This window comes from Helicoverpa zea, chromosome 2 (genome assembly GCF_022581195.2).
Source record: "Helicoverpa zea isolate HzStark_Cry1AcR chromosome 2, ilHelZeax1.1, whole genome shotgun sequence".
In the NCBI taxonomy this organism is placed as follows: domain Eukaryota; kingdom Metazoa; phylum Arthropoda; class Insecta; order Lepidoptera; family Noctuidae; genus Helicoverpa; species Helicoverpa zea.
In genome coordinates this window covers 5,875,478-5,897,089 of record NC_061453.1, presented here as the reverse complement: position 1 = coordinate 5,897,089, position 21,612 = coordinate 5,875,478, and the positions used below count along the sequence as shown (strand labels likewise).

Genomic DNA, 21,612 nt, shown 5'->3' with positions numbered 1-21,612 from the left:
TTTAATTTATATGACGTCCCCCGCGTTTTCGTCCGATTCCAAAGGGTACTGATTTCCACACTCTGATAAACTCGGTTTTCATTGCTTTATGCCAATAAGTCTCGTCAAAATCGGTCGAGCCATTTCAGAAAGCAGTCGGAATAAATAGACAGAAAGAAAATGTTGTTTTGTTTTTAATATACGCACTTTGTATTGATTTTCGCACTTAGCAAAAAGCGGCTATTTTAATATTACAGACAGACACTCTAATTTTATTGACCTTTTGTAAATGTACCTGTATAACATTGACCAAATAAGATCACGTTATTTTTCGCACAATTACCTACTGTCGTTTATTTTGGTTTAAGATTGCATTACGTTTTTTATGCAATAGTTCTATAAAATGAGACTTGTTTTTATTCGATCCTTCTCTTTTTGTAGTCACTTTCGGTCGTTCAGAATATTGTATCAATCCGTCAATTTGCTCACTAGAGTTAGAATTTTGACATTGGTCGTAGGTATACGAGAAATGTCAAATTCCCAAGTTGTCAATGACAGAATACCTGTCTTGTAACTATAATAGGTATTATACAGGCTATTTTTAAGTCACTATATTTATGTCTCTATGAGACACAATGAGACATAGAGTGTGACCTAAAATTAAGAAAAAAAATCTGCTGTCGTCCATATAACGTGCACTATCAAATGCAGTGTCCTTCACACAGTTGTGAGAATGAGAATCGATCGTGTTTTGTCTGCGAATAGCTGTTACATTTTTAATACTAACTTCATTGTTTGAACTAGAACAAAGCCCGTTTTTTCTATTTTATTAGGTGAAGTTTAAAAGTAAAAGTGCAGTCTAAATCTATGTTTCGTATCTTGAAAAAGAGATGGGAAAACCTGGATGTAAAAAGACTATTCTAACCGTTAACAACTTCTTACTTAGGTTTTTAACTGAGAAAAAAAATTGTATGTGCAAATATGTATCATAGGTTTTTTCAAGGCAGTCAAGCTAAGATGTGGCCTTTGTATCATAATTAATAGAATCGCCTTGTTACTATAATACCTATTATTGTATTTTATACTAGCCGTTTTCCCGCGGTTTCACTCGAGTCCCGTTTAGACTACTGCTTGGACTGTGATAAAAGATAAGCTTTCCAACTGTGAATTTCTTTTCAAATCAGCTCAGTAGTTTCGGAGCCTTTAATACAAACAAACAAAAATTAGGTATATTAGTGCTGTGGTCAGATTAGTAGGATATTTACCTGAAAAAAAAATACTTTTCTTTTCTTTCTAAAATATTTCCTAATAGAGGCTTGGCATATAAATCCTTTAAACCTATTCTTAGTGAAGTTTCTACAGCCTAGATAAATGTTAGTAATTAGGCTAAGCTTCGTTTCTGTCTCACTCTGATTCCCGCACCTAGACATTAGTGCGACAGTGTCAGACATAATAATACGACGAAGTTAATCGGGGGCCAATGTTTTTTTTTCAGCCCTAAACGTCTGGATTTTTATAGCTAAAAATGGATTTATTCTTTTAAACTAAAGTTTACAATTTTAAATTACTTAGTACTTTGGTTTATATGAATTTCTTTAGATTTTTTGTCACTAAAATAAATATCTACCTTCAACACAAAAAATGTGCCTACACACAGAGACAGCATTAACCAAATAGCCTAAACCGATAAACCTTTTCGCTTAAAAATAAAGATAATAAAATCCATACCTATGTGAACTTTCATCATCATCATCATCATCAGCCTATCGCAGTCCACTGCTGGACATAGGCCTCTCCAAGTGCACGCCACTGAGATCGATTTTCGGCTATGATATATATTATATGTGAACTTTGCTCATCCTTTATTTCAAAGGCCACATCATAAAAAAAAAAAAAACCAAAAACGTAAACCTATGGCGGCTTTTTTTTGCTTCCGCAGAATCCTAGAAGAGATAATAAAACATAAATAGCAAGATAATGTAATTAATTCAGTATGGGCATATACATAACGCGGTTCGAATGTGTGCTTGGCGTAGACAACAATCAAAATGTGGTACAAAATATTTATATTCACAATAGTATGTGTGCTCACGTATATACTGAAGAAGTTACATGATACTGGACCAAATAGAGTCAAGTTTTATTTTAATTTCTTCTTATTTTATTTCTTGTCGTCGATGTTAGCGGCTGTTATTTGGCCCTACTTTCTGCTCAGCCCCAGAAATGTGAGGAATGCCAAGTAAGTCAAAGTACAAATTAATTGTTATATTTTTTTGTCCCATAGATGAATTAGTTTAAAATTTAAGCAAGGTGTTTTTAAAATTAGTAAGACTGAGTGAACTTAACAGAGCATCTCTCTGCCATGTAGAAACATAATTTCAATGAAAATTAATTTATAGTTAAAGGACACGTTAATTTTTCATATATATTTTATTTATTTGTTTATTTATCAATGAATAACCTGCACCTTTTTATGTTTTATAAAGTACGTAATGTCCAACAAAAATATAGATATACATAGTTTGTCCGTTGGATCACATAGGTAGGTACCTTAAGTAATATAAAATATAACTTAGTAAATATTGCATGAATCCTACGTATAACTATGCTATCGATTTTCTATTGTTATTAAAATTATATAACACCCCAGATGTGCATGGGATTCTAACTACCTTCGTGATGTAATTCTGCGGTTCAAAGTTAGTTATCGAGTTTATCGTGGAAAATCTGACAGCAGAGAGATGCAAGCAGGACTTTTTGTTATATTGTGTATTGTAATTAGATCTCATTGATCATGAGATACCGCGGTCCTGGTGTATAAAAGGCCTACGACGGAACACGACGGTATTATAGTTAGTAAAAGTCTGACACTCCCTCACCGCTGCTAACCCACAACGTGAGGGATCATTTGATGATTTTTGGCGTCGTTAAAAAAAAGTTCTCATTGATCATCCCGGAACTTGAAAAGGATCCGATCAATGCATAAATTGAATATAACGTACTTGATAAAAATACGTAAAATTGGTAGTAGAGTTTGTATAATAATTACTATAATCAATAATTATTATCTTTGTAACGCGATTAAATATTTGCAAAATCGGCCTCCAACGATAAAACAATTAATTGTATCATTGTACGGCCTTCTAAATGATTTCGACACACATTATGTAGATTGTTTGTTTTATAAATTAGTTGGTCAATTTAATGAATTATATAAGTAAGTAAATATTGACAATCAAGGGCAATGGGGTCGACTATTGGCACTGAATCAATCGCTTATCGAGACGATATAAGAAAATGTATTGAAAACGTAATGTATTAAAAAAACGAAAATATTCTCGTTCTCCCTGTATATAAAACGACGCGTTTATCCGTAAAATTATCATTATGCAATGGGTTTTCCCCGATAAAAGTAGCGTGATTCACCGACTTGCATTTAAAATATGAGTACTTATAAATAATTGCAAGTAAGAATCGATTATTTATTGGTACATTTATTTTATTATTTACTAGCTTCCGCCAGCGGCTTCGCCCGCGTGGTGTGTTGATAAAAAGTAGCCTATGTGTTAATCCAGGGTATCACCTATCTACGTACCAAATTTCAATCAAATCGGTCAAGCCGTTTTTGCGTAATTGAATAACTAACATACATCCATACATTCTCACAAACTTTCACATTTATAATATAAAGTAGGATTTACACTCAATTTTTTTTATTTCATTTTAAAAACTAAATAAGAGCGACATACGTAATGGACTCAGACAGCATTAACGAAAGTTACGAATAAAAATATCCCAAATAAAGTCTTTCATTCGCACAAAGTGGACTTACAGTTTCTTTAAACACACAAATGAACTTTTCTCGAGAACTTTCTCCAGTTCGATAAATAAACTCAAGTTAAATGCGTCCCCACATAAACGAAGCTAAAGTTTTGGACTAAAAGCCACTTAGGGAAAGCGAGGGTAGTTTAGTGAGTTGCCTCATCAGTCTGAACCAATCAATTTCCTTAGGTCACCATCAAGAAAATGCGGAACACAAACATTGGGCGAACGGCTATCGTTATCATTTTCGTAGGTATTTAACAAACAGCTCGTGGATCAGTGCACTTCCAATTATCTATGTTTAAATGACCTGTAAGTTAATAATAATCCATACAAAAACAACAAACAGTTCCCTTAAGAAAATACCTAGGAAAATAGATCTCTTTATCTTTCGCTTTAACATTTAAAACAAAACATTGAAAGTACAGCGGACATGAAATGCAACGTAATTGGATGGGTTGATACGAAAACGGTAAAAAAACATTGTGTTACACTTTGTTGATCTTCTCTTTAACTGCGGAGCCATTAGTAAATTAAAAATACATACGTGCTCGTACTTACTGACCGTAGCCATATAAAACGGGGGCTAGGATAGTACGGCTCTATAATTAACGTTTATGCAGCATAAATGAAGGTTTTAGATCCTGAATTAGATAAATTAACCATTATTTAAATCCACGTAAGACAAAAGGTGATATCTTCATTCCAAAATAAAATTGTCTTGGTTAGAAAGTCAATACTCGGTTATGAATCATAACTTTCTATGTAATTTAAAACTGGTTTTGTTTAGAAGTGGATTGGAACTTTCAATCAAGCTTTGCATCACTTTTTTTTCACAAGATACTTCCTTATAAAAGGTTTTTTTAAATCGATCCAGTAGTTTCTAAGATACAAATAAACTCGTCAGGTCGTATTATTGAGTTTATATATCATGTAACATTCGTGATTATTAAGCCATTGAACTCTACGCCCTCCATTGACAATGACCGCTAAAGCTGCGAGTTCTTCGACCAAGTACTACTTATTTTAGAAAAAAACATCAAAGTGTGAGCGATAGCATCAAAACAAATTCTTTCGAAAAAGCAATTTTAGAATTAATTAAAATTGAGTAATCAAACAAAAAAATACACGAAATACGATTGCGACGAGTGCGCAAAAATTATTTTAGTGTTCACTCGCAATTTCTTGAAATTAACTGAAAACTATTTTTCAAAAGAAGGAAGATCCTATTCTTCTCCGATAAAATATTTATTCACTAATTTTATTTACTAAAACAACTTGTATATTAACACAAACATTCAATATAATTTCAGAATAGCAGTGAGACTACTGAAGCACATAACCAAGTTATATGACTTGAAATGGCATCTGCGAGATAGGAAGATTTTAGCCGAGGACCGGGGAGCAGTCATCATCTCAAATCATCAGAGCTCTCTTGACATTTTAGGTAATTACCTATCATCAGTCCCTAATAAACCATAATAATATACAAAGTATGAGTAACAATTGTTACTTGCTCCGCATATCAGTCAATGGCTTTTATTTCATACAGGCCTATAACAGGTTCCTACGAATCGTCAATAGCTGGGTGCATGGTTCGGAGAAGTGGGTCTTATGCAAAAGAATCGGCAAGAAACATGAGTGTAAAAACTCTCTGCCACCGATTATCATTTCTTTTTAGGTGTTGCTGTGGTTAATAATGTTCGCTATTATTCTCAGGTCAGGTCCTATTTAAAAGCAACCTCTAGTCGAACTCTTCCTGTTCGCTACTCAGCAAAGACTATCGCGGGGTGGTTATTGAAATATTTCAACGAGCTGGATAAAACACGTGAACTCTGTTGTTCGGATGTATTCGAAAATGTCACTAATAATAAAAACAAACATAATTAACATTTAAGTTAGCATATCGACACAAATTGCTGAAATAAATAACATTTCTTTTAATCCCAGTCGAAACCAATTTCGAAAAGCAATTAATATTCAATTTCATATGTACATAATACTCCAGTACAGAGGTACGTAGGTATGGAAAGTTCGTTCACCTTTACCGTTATTGATTGTCAATATGTGTATTGATACTATCTGCAACTGTTATTTACTGTACTTGAGTACCAATATTCATTTTCTTGTTACTTTTCCAGGAATGTTCAATATATGGGAAGTAGTGGACAAATTGGCAGCGATCGCGAAGAAAGAGTTGTTCTACGTATGGCCGTTTGGTCTTTCCGCGTACCTGGCCGGTGTCGTGTACATTGACCGACGTAACGCGAAAGGAGCCTACAAACAATTGAAAGTTACCTCGGAGGTCATGGTAAAAAACAAGGTTAGTATCATATACCTACATTATCTGTACCGGTACTTCCTTGTGGTAACGATAACAGAGACTCGGGGATTTGGCAATAAAATTTATTGTTCTGACCCCTAAGTACGTATAACACGATAATATACAGCTGGCTCGTTTCCACAAGAAAAACAGTATCGAGAACTCCATTAAAAGCCCTTGTTACTGGAAATACAGGAAAATTATTAGTTTTAAAACCTGTTCGTGTTCGGGTATTTTTATGGACTTCTCTGATTATTTTAAATGAATTCTTACAATGATCGCAAACCAGGAAAATAACTAACATGTTTTCTATATAGGGCAAAGGAAATTTAAAACTTATTATTTTTCCAATATACATACAGTATTAGGGCATGCAATACCGGTTTACCGGTTTCGGTTTTACCGGTAAAACCGCCCATTTTCGCGATTTTTAATTTACCGGTAAAAATAATATGTAACCGGTAATTTACCGGTTTTTACGTTTTTGTGATAATATATAGCAATTGTTCATTTAACGTCAAATCTTCATTATGTAGCCTGAACATAATGTAATATTGCATACATTACATATTGTAAGAGTGTTAAAGATGCTGTTTTTTAGAAAAGTAAACTTATGTGGCTCCTTAACTATCTCTAGGTTAGATACAAATCTTTATTCTCATCTTAATTTATAATATCTAAACAAATTTTATTCATTCGGTTAATCTGAATTTCCTCATAGCTGTCAGTTCCTATTAGGTAAAAATGTAGCTTATTCTTATTTTACCTACTCTATGACCTTATTGAGCAAGGGCTTTTACTTCACTACCATGCGGACAGCTCTGAGGACACGGTGGAGCACACAGTCTAGGTGTGCACTGCCTGGGAAGGGTACCGCGGTGTCGTCGTCTAGCCAATAGGCAGCGGCGACCTCTCGCGTCCGGCCCTGGTTCAAGCCATGGTCCGGAGCGAGAGGGAATGGGAAGCCGTCGCCTCCTTCTGCGAAACATTAATTCCAGTCATTCTCAGTCTCTCTCAGTCAGCTCGAGAAGGAGACGGTGGAGCGCCTGCGAGTTCGCACCTCTCATCCCAACCGCTGTAGTGGACCAGGAAGACACCACGGGCGCCGAGTGTCGAGAGACGACTCCCGGCCACCGGAGGCGTCGATCTGAGGGCGATGAGTTCGGGTGGCTCATCGTTCCTCCGTCTGCGTAGACAACAGACCCGTGTCGGCGGCCCGAGTTGTTCCACGCGCAGGGCCAAAGCCTGCCGGGGCTGCGGGATTGTTCGAAAGAGTTACCGCGACCCTGGTCCATAAAATGCCTACGATTTACCATAAAAAGGGCTTTCACTTCAATGAAAAAAATGACTCTTTTTTTCACGGTAATTCTTAGCGTTTATCCCGTCTTGTGACGGGGTCCGCTTTCCGTATCTTCTTCTTCCACTTCGCTCTATCCAGGACATCTTCCTCTTCGAGTTCGTAGATTTTCAAGTCACTCAACCACCACCGTTTCGGCCTGCCTCCGCGCCTTTGACCGGGTATATTGAGATTTAGTACACAACATTGGCGATGTATTCAGGTGGTCTCCTTTTTACATGGCCGAACCATCGCAGCCGTTTCTCTTGCATTTTGTCGACGACATCGCGTACGGATGGTACTGACATGTTTTTTTTTACGGTCCACGTCACAAAAAATGTTTACCACCTTATACCTTGTATTTTTAATTATTTTTTGCTTTTAGACTACCCAATCTTATTGATATAATATCACATTTAAAAAAAAAAAAAAAAAAAATTACCGCTTTACCGGTTTACCGGTAAAAATATTTTAATTACCGAATTTTTACCGGTAATTTTTATTTTACCGGAACTGCATGCCGTATCATATCGTATTTATAGGATAGCTATGATTATTTTTCCGACCCAAATATCGACCAATAGAATTGCACCATTCGACGTCACGTGGTACAACCTACATGGTATTATACTGAAAATTTTTTGAATATTTTCTCTGGTCGTTGCTACGTCAAACTGACAGGTTGTGGCCGACATTTGGGACGGAAAAATAATCTCCCGAATACCACACGAGCTTCATAATTATCTGGCATTTCCCTCAAGGTTCCCTGCAAACAAATAAAGTCGTCAAGTTTTTCAGGAAAAATCACTCGCGCTTCGCGCTCGTTATTTTTTAACCTGAAAAACTTGACTCCTTCATTTGTTTGCAACGAACCTATCGGAAAATACCCGATAATTTTGAAGCTCTTGTGGTATTATAAGTGAAAATTCCCACCATAAAAAGAAAACAAGCAGCCTAACACCAGGCGTGTGATGGTACCGTTTGAGTCTATTAATAACATACCACAATATCGTCTATAAGACCATAACAAATAGTATTATAGGGTCTTGTCAAAACAGTCATGTTAAGTATCATATCAAAAGAGAACAAAAAGCTATATACCTCCAACAAAACAGGGTATTTTGACGTTCTTTCAATTTTTAACGCTATGGACTAACTTAAAAATGGTACGTTTCTAATGGTATAAATAGGTATCGGTTCGGAAACTAGTCGAATTCCGATCTCTTTAGAAGGCTTACCTAGCTCTTAATAAATAGTAATAGGTAAGTTATGAAGGTCAGACATCAGTCGAAGCATGTAAAATATTGATAATATTCAGTCGGATCTAGTTAGACTGAGGCCATCTAAAGGCCGGCCTTTTCCCAGTTGGGAAAAAGCAAACCGCCTGCAGATATAGGTCAAAAAACAATGTTTACAATGTTTAATGTGTTCACGATTACAATTCACAAAAAATGGAAAGATTCATCATCCTCCTCCGAGCCTTTTTCCCAATCATGTTGGGGTCGGCTTCCAGTCTAACCGGATTCAGCTGAGTACCAGTGCTTTACAAGAAGCGACTGCCTATCTGACCTCCTCAACCCAGTTACCCGGGCAACCCGATACCCCTTGGTTAGACTGGTGTCAGACTTACTGGCTTCTGACTACCCGTAACGACTGCCAAGGATCTTCAATGACAGCCGGGACCTACAGTTTAACGTGCCATCCGAAACACAGTCAGTGGTGTCTAAGATATACTTAGAAAACACTTATACTTAAAAAATGTATACTTAAAAAATGGAAAGATTAAAAGTACATTATATTCCTCCCTTCATAGTGGCGTGAACATTATAACCTCGTACATCGTACTTACTCCTCTCATTTATTAAAAGAGGAAGCTTACCGGCTTGGATAATATTAAACTTATAAATTCAGCTTAATGTTCCAGTAACGAACTAGGATATAACGTAGATATAAAATTGCCTTGTTGCTAGAAACAGTGCTTTATTTTAACTGTTATTTTATAAACGGTTCTGATTTTACATGAATGGGTTTATTAGATTAATTTACGTTAGATTGCAAACGTTATTTTTGTTGTAGGCTAATCAGAAGAACGAAATAAAGCATGTTCAAATAATATTAATCTCGCTGAAAATGCTCCATTAGCGATTCATCTGGAAACATTAAAAGATTATACAAACAAAAAAATACTGAGTAATCAGTTTAGCTTTGATCAAAACGAATACAAAGATCAAAACCGTCAAAAAATATCCTGAGAGAATTCAAACAGACATTTCTCTGGTAAACATGAAAAAATGTTCATGCAGCGTTTTTTGTAAAATGTTTGTAAAGTGAATAATTTATTTTTTCCAGACGAAGATTTGGCTGTTCCCTGAAGGAACAAGAAACAAAGATTACACAAAGCTACAGCCTTTCAAGAAAGGCGCATTCAACATCGCGGTTGCCGCTCAAGTGCCGATCATACCTGTTGTGTTCTCGCCCTACTATTTCATAAATAAGGAGAAATATATTTTCAATAAAGGTAAGCACCTCTGTTAGCCGTCTTTTTATGTCGCTTTTGTCTGAAAATATTTATATTGACAAAGTATGAATATTTTGAATATCTACCTAGGTTTCTTTATCATTTTTATCATCACTATAAAAAACGTACGCAGTTTAAGATCCGAATACACATACTACCATGTCTGTACACATGTAAGTATTTTAAAGATTTTGTGCACGTACATAATATACTTAAAGGAAAATAATAAAAAAAGATTTTACATCCTAATCTTGCGTTGCCTGTGACTTCAATCTGAAAGGTTAAAATTTCCGTGACCCTTTCCTCTCCGGACAAAAAGTAGCCTATCTATATTCTAATTTGGACTTTAATCTTCTTAGCACTGAAAGCTCCATCACAATTCACACAAAACTTCCCTTTTGTGACTGAAAATATTCAGAGGAACAAATTCACAGAAATTTATTTGGGCCACATACCAAACATTCCTTTATTAAATAATCTACACCTCATGATGGATGGACAAGAATTTCCTTTAAAAAATACCCTAATTTCTGAAGCTCCAATTGTTTGTCTCGATATCAAAACTGGAATATATGTTGACTGCCCCACAGATACGTAGCAAAAGCAAGGAGATTTTCATAGGTCTTCTATAATTACTTCACTCTTATGTCATAATAATCATACCCAATAAGATGGATTTCCGTAGCGAGGACTGGAGATATACTAGTTCTTGGTAGAGCTCTTTTCTGGCAACGTAATTCGAATGAATCATTATCCAACTTTTAGAAAATTTCTGAGCACTAAAGGTACTATTATAGATAGATTGTGGACACATAAACTTTAAAACATTTGCTAACATACTTTAAAATATAATCCCTAATGGATCTGGCGAACTATAACTATAAGATCCAAGTGTCATACCATAATCTTGAATATTGTTTTTTTCCAGGTCACGTTATAATTCAGTGCCTGGAACCCGTGCCCACCGTTGGTCTCACAATGGAAGACGTACCTGATCTGATCGACAGGGTCCACCATAAAATGAGTGTAGCTTACCAGGAGATATCCAAAGAAGTCTTCAGCTCGCTACCATCTGACTATCCAGTTACTCTCAAAGGGTAACACCATGACTGTATATTAGTTACTTTGACTTTGACTGTATATTAGTAGGTTAGGGTTACTTTAATTTATATTTTAAGCTAAGATGTTTTATAAATATTTTAAACTTGTATCGTGTTTTATTGGCACCTCTTGTGCTACACAATTTTGGACACAAAGTATTATTAGAAACACATCCTATGCGTGGTAAAAGAATCTCATTAGAAAAGCACCGTCTCGTTTAAAAATACGTACTTGCTTCATAAACGTTAACAATTTTAAATCCTCAACTTCCTTCTACCCAAATAACTAGTTTATTTAAACGATTACCCTCTCCAGCTAACAGATGAGTGGCTTCCCTCCTATAGTGCTTCCCCAACACAGGGTTAATATTTTAAGAGATTAAGCAGTATATTAAACTTAATAAGACACAAACTTCGTACAATATCATTACTGCCGGCTCGTTTGATCACTCTGTGCGAACATTATTTTGAATTACGAAACTTAATTTTGGAACCTCCTTCATTTTACACTAACTTACACCTGCGGCTCTTAGTAATAATAAAAACCGGCCAAGTGCGAGTCGGACTCGTGCACGAAGGGTTCCGTAAATTACAGTTAAATCAACCTATCTCAAAAACTATAAGAGATACTTTGATCAAACCAAAAATCGTTGAAAGAGTTAATTAGCATGCATCACCTCTATTTTTTTTAGAATTTTATACCCCGTAGTTATAAAAATAGAGGGGGGGGGACATACTTTTTACGACTTTGAGAGCTGATATCTCAAAAACCGTTCACTTTAAGAAAAATGTTTTTTAGAAAACTTTATATCATTTTAAAAGACCTTTCCATTGATATAGTTCCCGGCACGTAACTTGGCAAGAATCGTGAGATGAAAACAAGTCCTATTTTTTTCAAGCAGACATAATCGCCACTAAAGGATGTCAATAACCATAGAATAATGCACAAGCAATAACAGGGACCAGTTTTTTGTATAATTTAGTGCACTATGTGCGAGCTCAAACTTATTAAAGGTCCCAAATCCTTGCCAAGTTATATGCCGGCTACTATACCCCACACGGGTATGTACATCGAAAAAAAAAATTTCATCCCTCAGTTACATGTATGGGGGGCCCCACCCCCAATTCTTTTTTTTACTATTTAGTGTCATATTTTTGTAGCGGTTCATACAACACATATTCCCATCAAATTTCATCACTGTAGTACTTATAGTTTCCGAGTAAATCGGCTGTGACAGACGGACAGACGGACAGACGGACAGACGGACATGACGAAACTATAAGGGTTCCGTTTTTGCCATTTTGGCTACGGAACCCTAAAAATGAGCTGGTATCCATTATAATGTTAGATCGATGGGTATTTGTAAGTTGTGGGAAAGCGCAAAAAGATTTTCTCCCAAGCTTATAGATAGAACGTTATCAGTACAGTTAGTACCTATGTTAAGTCCACTACACGAGCTTCACGTTCAATTTGTGGTAAAGTACTGTTTATTAGTTCCATTGGCTGTAATAATTATGTACCTTTGCCTATGGATTATCTTGAGGAAAACTTTGTTTGTTTGTTAGGTTGTAATGAATAGGCTCAAAAACTACTGGACCGTTTTTAAAAATTCTTTCACCATTCGAGAGCTACATTATCCACGAGTAACATAGGCTATATTTTATCCCGGTACGGGCAATAGTTACCACGGGACGCGGGTAAAACCGCGGGAAAACAGCTAGTCACTTATATGTATAAATAGAATCAAAGCTTCTTGCAAAATATTAGGTACCTATTAAATAAAAAAATACATAATACCTTATACATATTTAAAAACGTAAACAATCTACGCTGTTGGAAACTTCATTGTCCTAACCTGTTCTGAAATACATAATCTTTAATCAGTTTTTAACAAACAATCGTGTGAATTATTTTTTCTTCATTTCTTACATGTTTTGTAACAAATAGGTAGGTAAGTATTCTGTTATGTGGATGAATCATATCATAACCTGCTCAAGCATCCAAGAAAAAACTTGCTTACAGCTATAAATAATGAATAAACTATGATCTTAAAAGATTTTTTAGTACCTTCGATTTTGACTATGGTTATTTGATAGGTTGTCGTTTCATCACAGTCACTAGTATCACTTAATAAAACCACTAAATACAACATACTTTAACTATCACTAGTTGAAATATACTCCCAAACCACAAAAATACACGAGAGTTGACTAAATTAACAATCCGCGTAGCGATCATCCACTTGATGAAAAATAAAACGTAAAAGTGGCGTCCAATATCAGCCCGCCAAACAATCAGTGCGTACCCAAACCTTTGTAAATAAAATACAATTTTTATCCGCAACACCAATATTCGAACATAGTTTTATTTTAATTAACAGATTCCTTTATGAACGGTTAGCTGTTCTTATTAAAGCAGTTAATTACATTTTATTACTCCTCTGGTATTCGAAGTGAACCCAAGCTTCATTATAAGCCATCTTCCTTGTATTTAATGTAAGTAATTAAATATTCTAAGCACGTTGGTCGTACCTTTACTTCTAAAAGAAACAATGCCTTTAATTTCAGTATAAAGGCATTTTGGATTTTTTGCGCAGCCCTTAAAGCTCGTAGGTAAGTATCTGCTCATAGCATTACTTTGAGATAGGACAGTGGTTCTTAACCTTTTTGTCATGAGGGACCACTTCACCAAAAGTTTACCATGCCGCGGACCACCTCATTGGTTTACCTAAATTGAGGGTTCTTTGATAAAGAATACAAGCACACTTTATAATTAGAACTCATTTCTTTATTATTTAGCAAAAAACAAAAAGTTACAGATATTAATTTAATGAGATTTTTGTGACTGCATTCTCTTTACTATGTTCAGAATTCTTCTCTATTCTTTTGTAGGTAAGCAAATGTAAAGGAATACAAACATATGCTTATGTAGTTTTCAAATGCGCGAATTTTTTCAGACTTAAATAATCATTACGTAAAATGTAACCCAAACGTACTTAACTTTTTGTTTGTTGACAAATGCAAGCATAAGTAGTTTCTGAATATGCGAGCGAAGCGAGCGCGAAAAAATAGATTTTTTTTAAGAACCAAAATTAAAATTACGTAAAATGTAGCCCAAACATACATTTTTTACTGTCGGACAAGTAAGATGGATATGAATGGGAAGGGGGGGTGGTCCGGACCCCGAAACTTTACTTATATACGTCCGTGCGAAAACCCCTGCTCACATAGAGAAGTCGGTGAAAATAAAGTTAGATAACGTATAGCAACGACGCGAAGCAAAGCTTCGCGGACCACTTAGAATGTCTCCAGGGACCACCAGTGGTCCGCGGACCACCGGTTAAGAACCACTGAGATAGGACGTAGGAATAGGTTCGCATGAACAGAATAATAAAGTATACAAGTAATTAAAATCAGTAAAAAGTCATGGATATATTAAGCAGACTAAACATTCTAGAAGCATCCTTTTTAAATGGGACATGACCAGTTAAATTTTGTGTTTCCACAAGTGATATTAAAACAATGGGTTATTCGGTACACATAGTTTAAAATGTGAGTTTTTAGAGAGTGAGAGTAAAATGTGAGAGTTCGGTTCGTTAATTTAGTCAATTTGAGGATAATCTAATTGTTGAATCTCATAACCGCCAAAATGCCTAAAAATAGAAACGCCTTCCGCAATAGTTAATTGCTATTGCCGCCTCACGTACCTTCGATCCCTTGTATATTTTCAGTCCCCACGGGTGGTACCTATTCAATTACATACTAGCATATAGGCATTGAGAATCACGTATACTTATTTTATACGGAGGAATAATTATTTTGTTTGTTTGTACCCTGGCTCCGAAACTACAGAACGAATTTGAAAAATTGTTTCACTGTCGAAAAACTGCACTATTACCGTTTTATCCGGGTGAAATCACAGGAAAGAGCTATGTGGATATAATAATTAAACGAGTATCGAAATTACTTCATAACTAATTCAAAAATAATAAATTACCTTTTTATAAGATATGGTTTTTTGTAATATACAATTTGTTATTCCTATGTTATGACAGGAAATATTTTGAGTCGATTCTCACGTTTGTTTTTAAACAGAAAAAAACTAAGTAGCGGATCCTTTGAACCTTAATTGTACAGGTAGTAAACAATCAAAATTAAGTCGTAAAACAAGAAAAGAGAACATTGTTTTATAAACCTATTAATAAAAATATAAATAAGTAGCTTTTGAAAAAAGTTTCCATTTTCACTATTATCAGCTACTACTTACCTACTAGTTACCTATTTGTGTACCTAATACGTGCCTATTTCTGTAAAAAATCTTGAGTAGATTGTTTCCCTTTACTTAAATGCCAAATGGAAAACCTATACTGACTAGAAATGCTCGGACATAACCTACCACTACAATTCATCAACAACAAAAACTTAGATTATTATGTAATATGCAATTGCAATCACCCTATGAATCTAACTAGTAGATTTGAATCTAACTACAGATTCTAGGTACAGATTTTTTCATTAATATGGGTAAATTGTGTTTATGTATGCCCACTGCAATTATACGCACTAAACCAGTTTTGTCTCATTAAGTACGGCGCAAGTTTTAAGCTTATTTAAGGATTAACTTAAACTTGTAAATAACAGTTTTCCGCCGGCGTTCGAATTGGAGAGGTCTCCTTGATCAAGTGCGTTTTACGAGTCCGAGAACTTTGCGACACTTAAAACTAAAGTCAAGTACCTAATACGCAATACGATACAATAATTCGCCAAAATGTTACCCAAGATTTTTATAGCACTCACCGTTATCCTTGGCCTAATTCGGTTTAGAAGTGTTCTTATTAAGAAGTTGGTTATTTTTAAATATTATTTAAAACTGTCATCATACTATGTGTTCCTTACATTAACTTCGACGTTAGTTCTACCGTTACTACTGATTCGGCCGAAGCATTACATGAATGGGATGTAAGTACTTTCCAACCAATATTTTACTACACACCGTCAGTTACACAAAGCTCCATTAAAGTAAAAGCTTCATTAAATGTATTACTGACACTTTATCTGGTTGACGAAGAAAGAGTCAGCAATAGATTTAAAGACGCTTTAACTTTAATGGAGCTTTGTGCAACTGACGGACAGTTATAGCTACTATAGTTATTTACACTCTCTCATGTAATCATATCCCCTCTAATTTCCCCAATTACCTATTGAGTACCTATAGTTAATTATATCCTACTTTTGCTATTTTACAAACCGGAACTACGGATTATGTACTTCGTATATGCTGTATTTAAAAATAATGTTTTTATTAAATTATCTCACGACAACGTCTTCTTTGTATGCCCACTTATAGATAGTTATGGCGATTTTTCATTGGTGTAGCTTGCCTTTTCGATCCAGTATAATTAAAATCAGAATCGATATACTTACCTGAATTAAAACATATTTGGTAGACACCAGCAAATTTTCCCATTTTAGAATAACATCGAGCGTAATGAGACAAATCACAAAACTCTACGGAGTGAAATGGCATCTGCGCAACGGAGAAATTCTAGCCGAGGATCGAGGAGCTGTCATTATAAGTAACCATCAGTCAGTTCTAGATATAGCAGGTGAGGTAACTAAACGCTAAAAAAAATATTATTAAAAAAAAACAAAGAACCTAGGTATCTATTACAAATCTGTAGGTACTAATGAGCCCAAAAGACAGAAACAGGTTGAACAACCGCAGTTGAAGGTCTATCGAGCGATTCTCTCTTATATTGCTACAATTGCTCAATATACATACCCTGCACGCCATGCACACTATACATGCATAACCCTTCTTGGAAGCCGATTAAAAAGCACACCATAAAATCATCATGCTCTACGGCAGTGGTTCTTAACCGGTGGTCCGCGGACCACTGGTGGTCCCTGGAGGCATTCCAAGTGGTCCGCGAAGCTGAGCTTCGCGACGTTGCTATACGTTATCAAACTTATTTTTTATCGACTTATAATTGTGAGCGGGGGTTTTCGCATGGACGTATATCGGGTGTGTCGTACCTAGTCCCCCCCATTCATGAAAATGTATGTTTGGGCTACATTTTACGTAATTTTGGTTTTGAGTCTTAAAAAATAAATAAAATTTCGCGCTCGCTCCGCTCGCGTATTCAGAAACTGTATGCCCTTATTTTTGCATTTGTCAACAAACAAAAAGTTAAGTACGTTTGGGCTAAATTTTACGTAATATTTGGTTGAAGTCCGATAAAATTTTCGCGCTCGCTTCGCTCGCCTATTCAGAAACTGCATTATGCCCTTATTTTGGCATTTGTCAACAAACAAAAAGTTAAGTACGTTTGGGCTACATTTTACGTATTTTTTGGTTTAAGTCCGATAAAAACTTCGCGCTCGCTTCGCTCGCGTATTCAGAAACTATATGCCCTTATTTTTCAATTTGTCAACAAACAAAAAGTTAAGTACGTTTGGGCTACATTTTACGTAGTATTTGGTTTAAGTCCGATAAAAATTTCGCGCTCGCTTCGCTCGCGCATTTGGAAACTACATAGGCAAGTTTTTCTTTATTTGCATTTACTTACCTACACAACATGCGTTTAGCTTTGAGTAGAACTGACCCAAAAATTCAGTTTTTTTTTGGTAAATAATAAAGAAATGAGTACTAATTTAGGTAAACCGATGAGGTGGTCCCCGGCAAGACAACTTTGGTCAAAGTGGTCCCTCATGTCAAAAAGGTTAAGAACCACTGCTCTACGGCATAACCCGACGGATAGGAGTTTATTTTTTTTATAACGAGGCGGACGGAATACGGACGAAGTAGTGCGGTTGACGTTTGGGGAATTTGCATTATGCACGCACTTTTCTATTATACATCAGCGTTCAGCTGGAATATAAGGGTTAACTCCTAAGGGGCTAGGGGTTAGAATTCGCTCAACTGTGAGTCAGTCCCTAAAACTCCTAGAAAAAACATTTAAGTCGGTAATCGTTTAATGCGATGCCATGCTGATCAAAGGCTAGATAGAAATTAATGATTAAAAAATTTGATGATCAAGCCTGTTGATTAATAGGTATCAAAAGTTTCAATATTACCTAGGTATGTCTTCCACACCGTATAGAAAACTTATACCTGCATTTAATATCATATTTCAGGAATGAACTTCGCATGGCAAGTGATATGGAAACTGGTATTGATTGCAAAAAAGGAAGTACTATACACAGGTCCCTTAGGCATCGTCACATATCTCTGCGGATCCTTATTCATCGATAGAAAGAAACCGAATGAAGCTTACAAAGTCCTGGAGTCCGCGAAACAGCTTATGCGCCAAAATAAGGTTAGTTTACTCCTACTTGTACTTATTTATATTCGACTGGGTGTGTAATTATGTAAACGACTTATGATCATAGCAACAAACTTAATCATTATCTATACTTACTTGAACGGTTTGGTTCTAAAGAAGGCCAGTTGAAATGCCTAGCTAGACCCACAGACCACGGATCTATGGACACTGCACTAGAAGAGTCCATTTTTAGAGTTCTTAAAAGTACCTATGAATGGTCTATGTGTTTTTCAAATTCAATATCATTAAAGTCAAATTATTAAAATGTGCGTCGGCTACATTGGATGCTAGACTAAGTACCTATCAAGTTGTTGTACCTATAGATAGATGATGTTCCGTTTAGACCAAGATATGGATATTCCCCGAAGGCACGAGGAACACGAAATGGGACGGGAAGTTATTACCCTTCAAGAAAGGTGCTTTCAATGTAGCAGTATCTGCGCAGGTCCCGATCATTCCTCTTGTATATTCACCCTACTATTTCATTGACAAGGATAAATATATTTTCAATAGAGGTAAGACATGGTTTTTCTTAAGATTTTGAGTAGGTATCTACCTATATGTACCTTCGTGTTTGTATCTTTTACCTTATATATTTAGATTTTGCTACCAGAAAAGATGTACTCGTTTAACCTATATCTATTTGAACGACCAGCTCCCCGTATCCTTTGTTAACCGATTTTTTGTTTATATACTTAGAGCTTATAATTATTTTGGTTCTTGATAAAAAAATCTTACTTCGTACGTTCCAGGTCACATGATACTACAGTGCTTGGAGCCGGTGCGTACTGAAGGATTAACTTTGGACGATGTCCCAGCCCTCGCCGACCGCATGTACCAGCTCATGTCTCGCACCTTCGAACAGCTTTCCAAGGAAGTCCAATCAGCCCGGGAATGCCAGTGAAAATATGAGCTGAAGAATTTTGATAAGACTTGACTGATAAGATAGTAGATTAACTATTTATAAGTACTATATTTAGTCGTTATTGAGCGATTATACCTAGGAAGTTATTATACTGGGTGTCCCATAAGTCCTTTGAAATCTAAATTTCGAATAAAATTTAAATGGCGCGCGGAAATGGCATGCGGGGTGCGGGGATAGCATCAACGGTCTTTGGGAATTCATTCACCATTGAAAGTTTTACCGGAGCCGACCGTGGTTTGTGTGTGCGTGAGTTTTATCACGACAATGATTCGGCCACCATTGCGCGGCGTATCTTTTTATTCCTGTATTAAGAGGACGAATTGGAATTTTTGGCGCCAAGGATCTCAATTTTTCTCAGTAAATACAAAACGGATCAAAATACAACTTGGTTACCTGAAAGTTCATGATATAAACCTTATTTTGTTAGACGTAGAAACATGATTAGGTAACTTTTATAACAGAGAAAAATATATCAAACATACCTCTTTTTAAAAAGAGATTCACATATTATGGGCAAACGGGACCGATTTAAGCCTCTTAACTTTTTTAGTAGTTGAGTATATACATACTCTTTAAAATTGTAGAAGGAATTTTTATCAATTTATCATATCTAAATAATAAAATTACAAAACCATTTTGTCGCTTACGACTTTTAGTTATAAGCTAGCGCGCGTATTGTTATCCTCGCCCCGCTCAGACGCTCCGACCCCTTTTGGCGCCTTAGATGCGCGTGCCGGTTATGGAATTATTGTAGACCAATTCGTCGCCTTAACTGAATTTTTTATGGATGGTAATTTCTTATCTTTCTTTAAAATGCGCTGTAACGTCGATCTGGGTGTATTTAATGCATTGGAACGCTTACGAATGGATTGAGTAGGATTTTCACGAACTGAATCTTGCGTAGTGCAAGTGCAGTGCAAGTCGATGTTGTCTTCCGTCCGTGATGTCCTTGGGCGGCCCGATCGTTGTTTATTCAACAAAATAAAATTGTAAATCCAGTCACCTCGAACTGTTGAACCCAATTTTTAACCGTTTGAACACTGGGACAGTCATTAAACGTGCGCAAATTGCGATACTCTCTAAATTTACGCCGCGCAATGGTGGCCGAATCATTGTCGTGATAAAACTCAAGCACACAAAAACCACGGTCCGCTCCGGTAAAACTTTCCATGGCGAATGAATTCCGAAAGACCGTTGGTGCTATCCCTGCACCCAGTATGCCATTCCCGCGCGCCATTTAAATTTTATTCGAAATTTAGATTTCAAAGGACTTATGGGACACCCAGTATTATTTTACTTTAAAGGTACTAACTTTCAGTTAAAAAATGTATGTACTAGTAAATATAAATAAACGTCATAAGTAAAGCGGTAGCGTGAATTTCAACGGGTCCAATAAAAGAAAGATTTCTTCATTTCCGTGGATTTTTTATTCTTCAACTTTAGAACAAGAAAAAATAGTGTTTACTCAAGTTTTTGATAAGATATGTATTCTTACTTAATATCTAGTAGATAGCTTAAAAAATTAACGAGACATACAAGATTAAAATTTTCATGCCACGGCGATGAAACATGCATGCACGGCAATGAAACATGCGTCCATGGCAATGAAAGAACTTTTCACGTCGTTTTTTCAGACAATCTTTTGCTTTCCTTTCTCTCCTCTTCCGATAGTTTCGGTTTAGGCATCTTGGCTTTCTAGAAAGAATCAATCCATTATTATGTTTATAATTAGACTGTAGTATATGTGAGTGAGTGTGTGTGCGTGTGTATGTGGAGGTGCGTACGTGTGTGTGTTTGTGTCAGTCCGTGTGCATGTGTGAGATGATGTGTGTGTGCGTGTTTGAATGTCTATCGTGTGATGGGAGTGTCAAATGACAGAGAGAGTGGAGTGGTGTGTGTGTAAGTTTATCATTTTGTGAGGTGAACGTGGAAATATCTTTTTGTAGTTGACTGTATAGTACAAATTGTTTTTTTTTTCTAAATCATGCCGTGGCGATGAAAACATAAGTCACGGTAATGAAACATGTGGCCACGGCAATGAAACGGAATTGTTTTACAAGGCACGGCAATGTATTTTTTTTCATTGCCATGTATTTTTTTTCATTGCCATAGCAAATTTTGACCACGGAAACCACGGAAATGAGAGCGCGGCGATGAATATCAAGGTAAAAACATCAAAAAACCAAAAATCAGTTAATAATTCACAGTAATTAACACGTCACAAATAAACATAAGATAAATGGCATTGTACCGAATGATCAATTAAGAGGACAAAATTATTCAA

The 21,612-nt window shown here is 35.9% G+C and overlaps 2 protein-coding genes across 2 annotated transcripts; both read left to right on the top strand.

Annotated features, from left to right (window-relative positions):
- The first annotated feature begins 1,958 nt into the window (after positions 1-1,958).
- Positions 1,959-11,186, top strand: LOC124642944 (1-acyl-sn-glycerol-3-phosphate acyltransferase beta-like). The gene is made up of 5 exons (XM_047181740.1): positions 1,959-2,218; positions 5,115-5,248; positions 5,943-6,124; positions 9,810-9,978; positions 10,907-11,186. Exons 1-5 carry the CDS (start codon positions 2,028-2,030, stop codon positions 11,077-11,079), a joined length of 849 nt encoding a protein of 282 aa, XP_047037696.1. The 5' UTR covers positions 1,959-2,027; the 3' UTR covers positions 11,080-11,186.
- Positions 11,187-15,771: 4,585 nt separating this feature from the next.
- On the top strand, positions 15,772-19,686 carry LOC124640891 (1-acyl-sn-glycerol-3-phosphate acyltransferase alpha-like). Its single transcript, XM_047178853.1, has 5 exons — positions 15,772-16,037; positions 16,551-16,684; positions 18,216-18,397; positions 18,747-18,918; positions 19,156-19,686. Exons 1-5 carry the CDS (start codon positions 15,847-15,849, stop codon positions 19,305-19,307), a joined length of 831 nt encoding a protein of 276 aa, XP_047034809.1. The 5' UTR covers positions 15,772-15,846; the 3' UTR covers positions 19,308-19,686.
- The last annotated feature ends 1,926 nt before the right edge of the window (positions 19,687-21,612 follow it).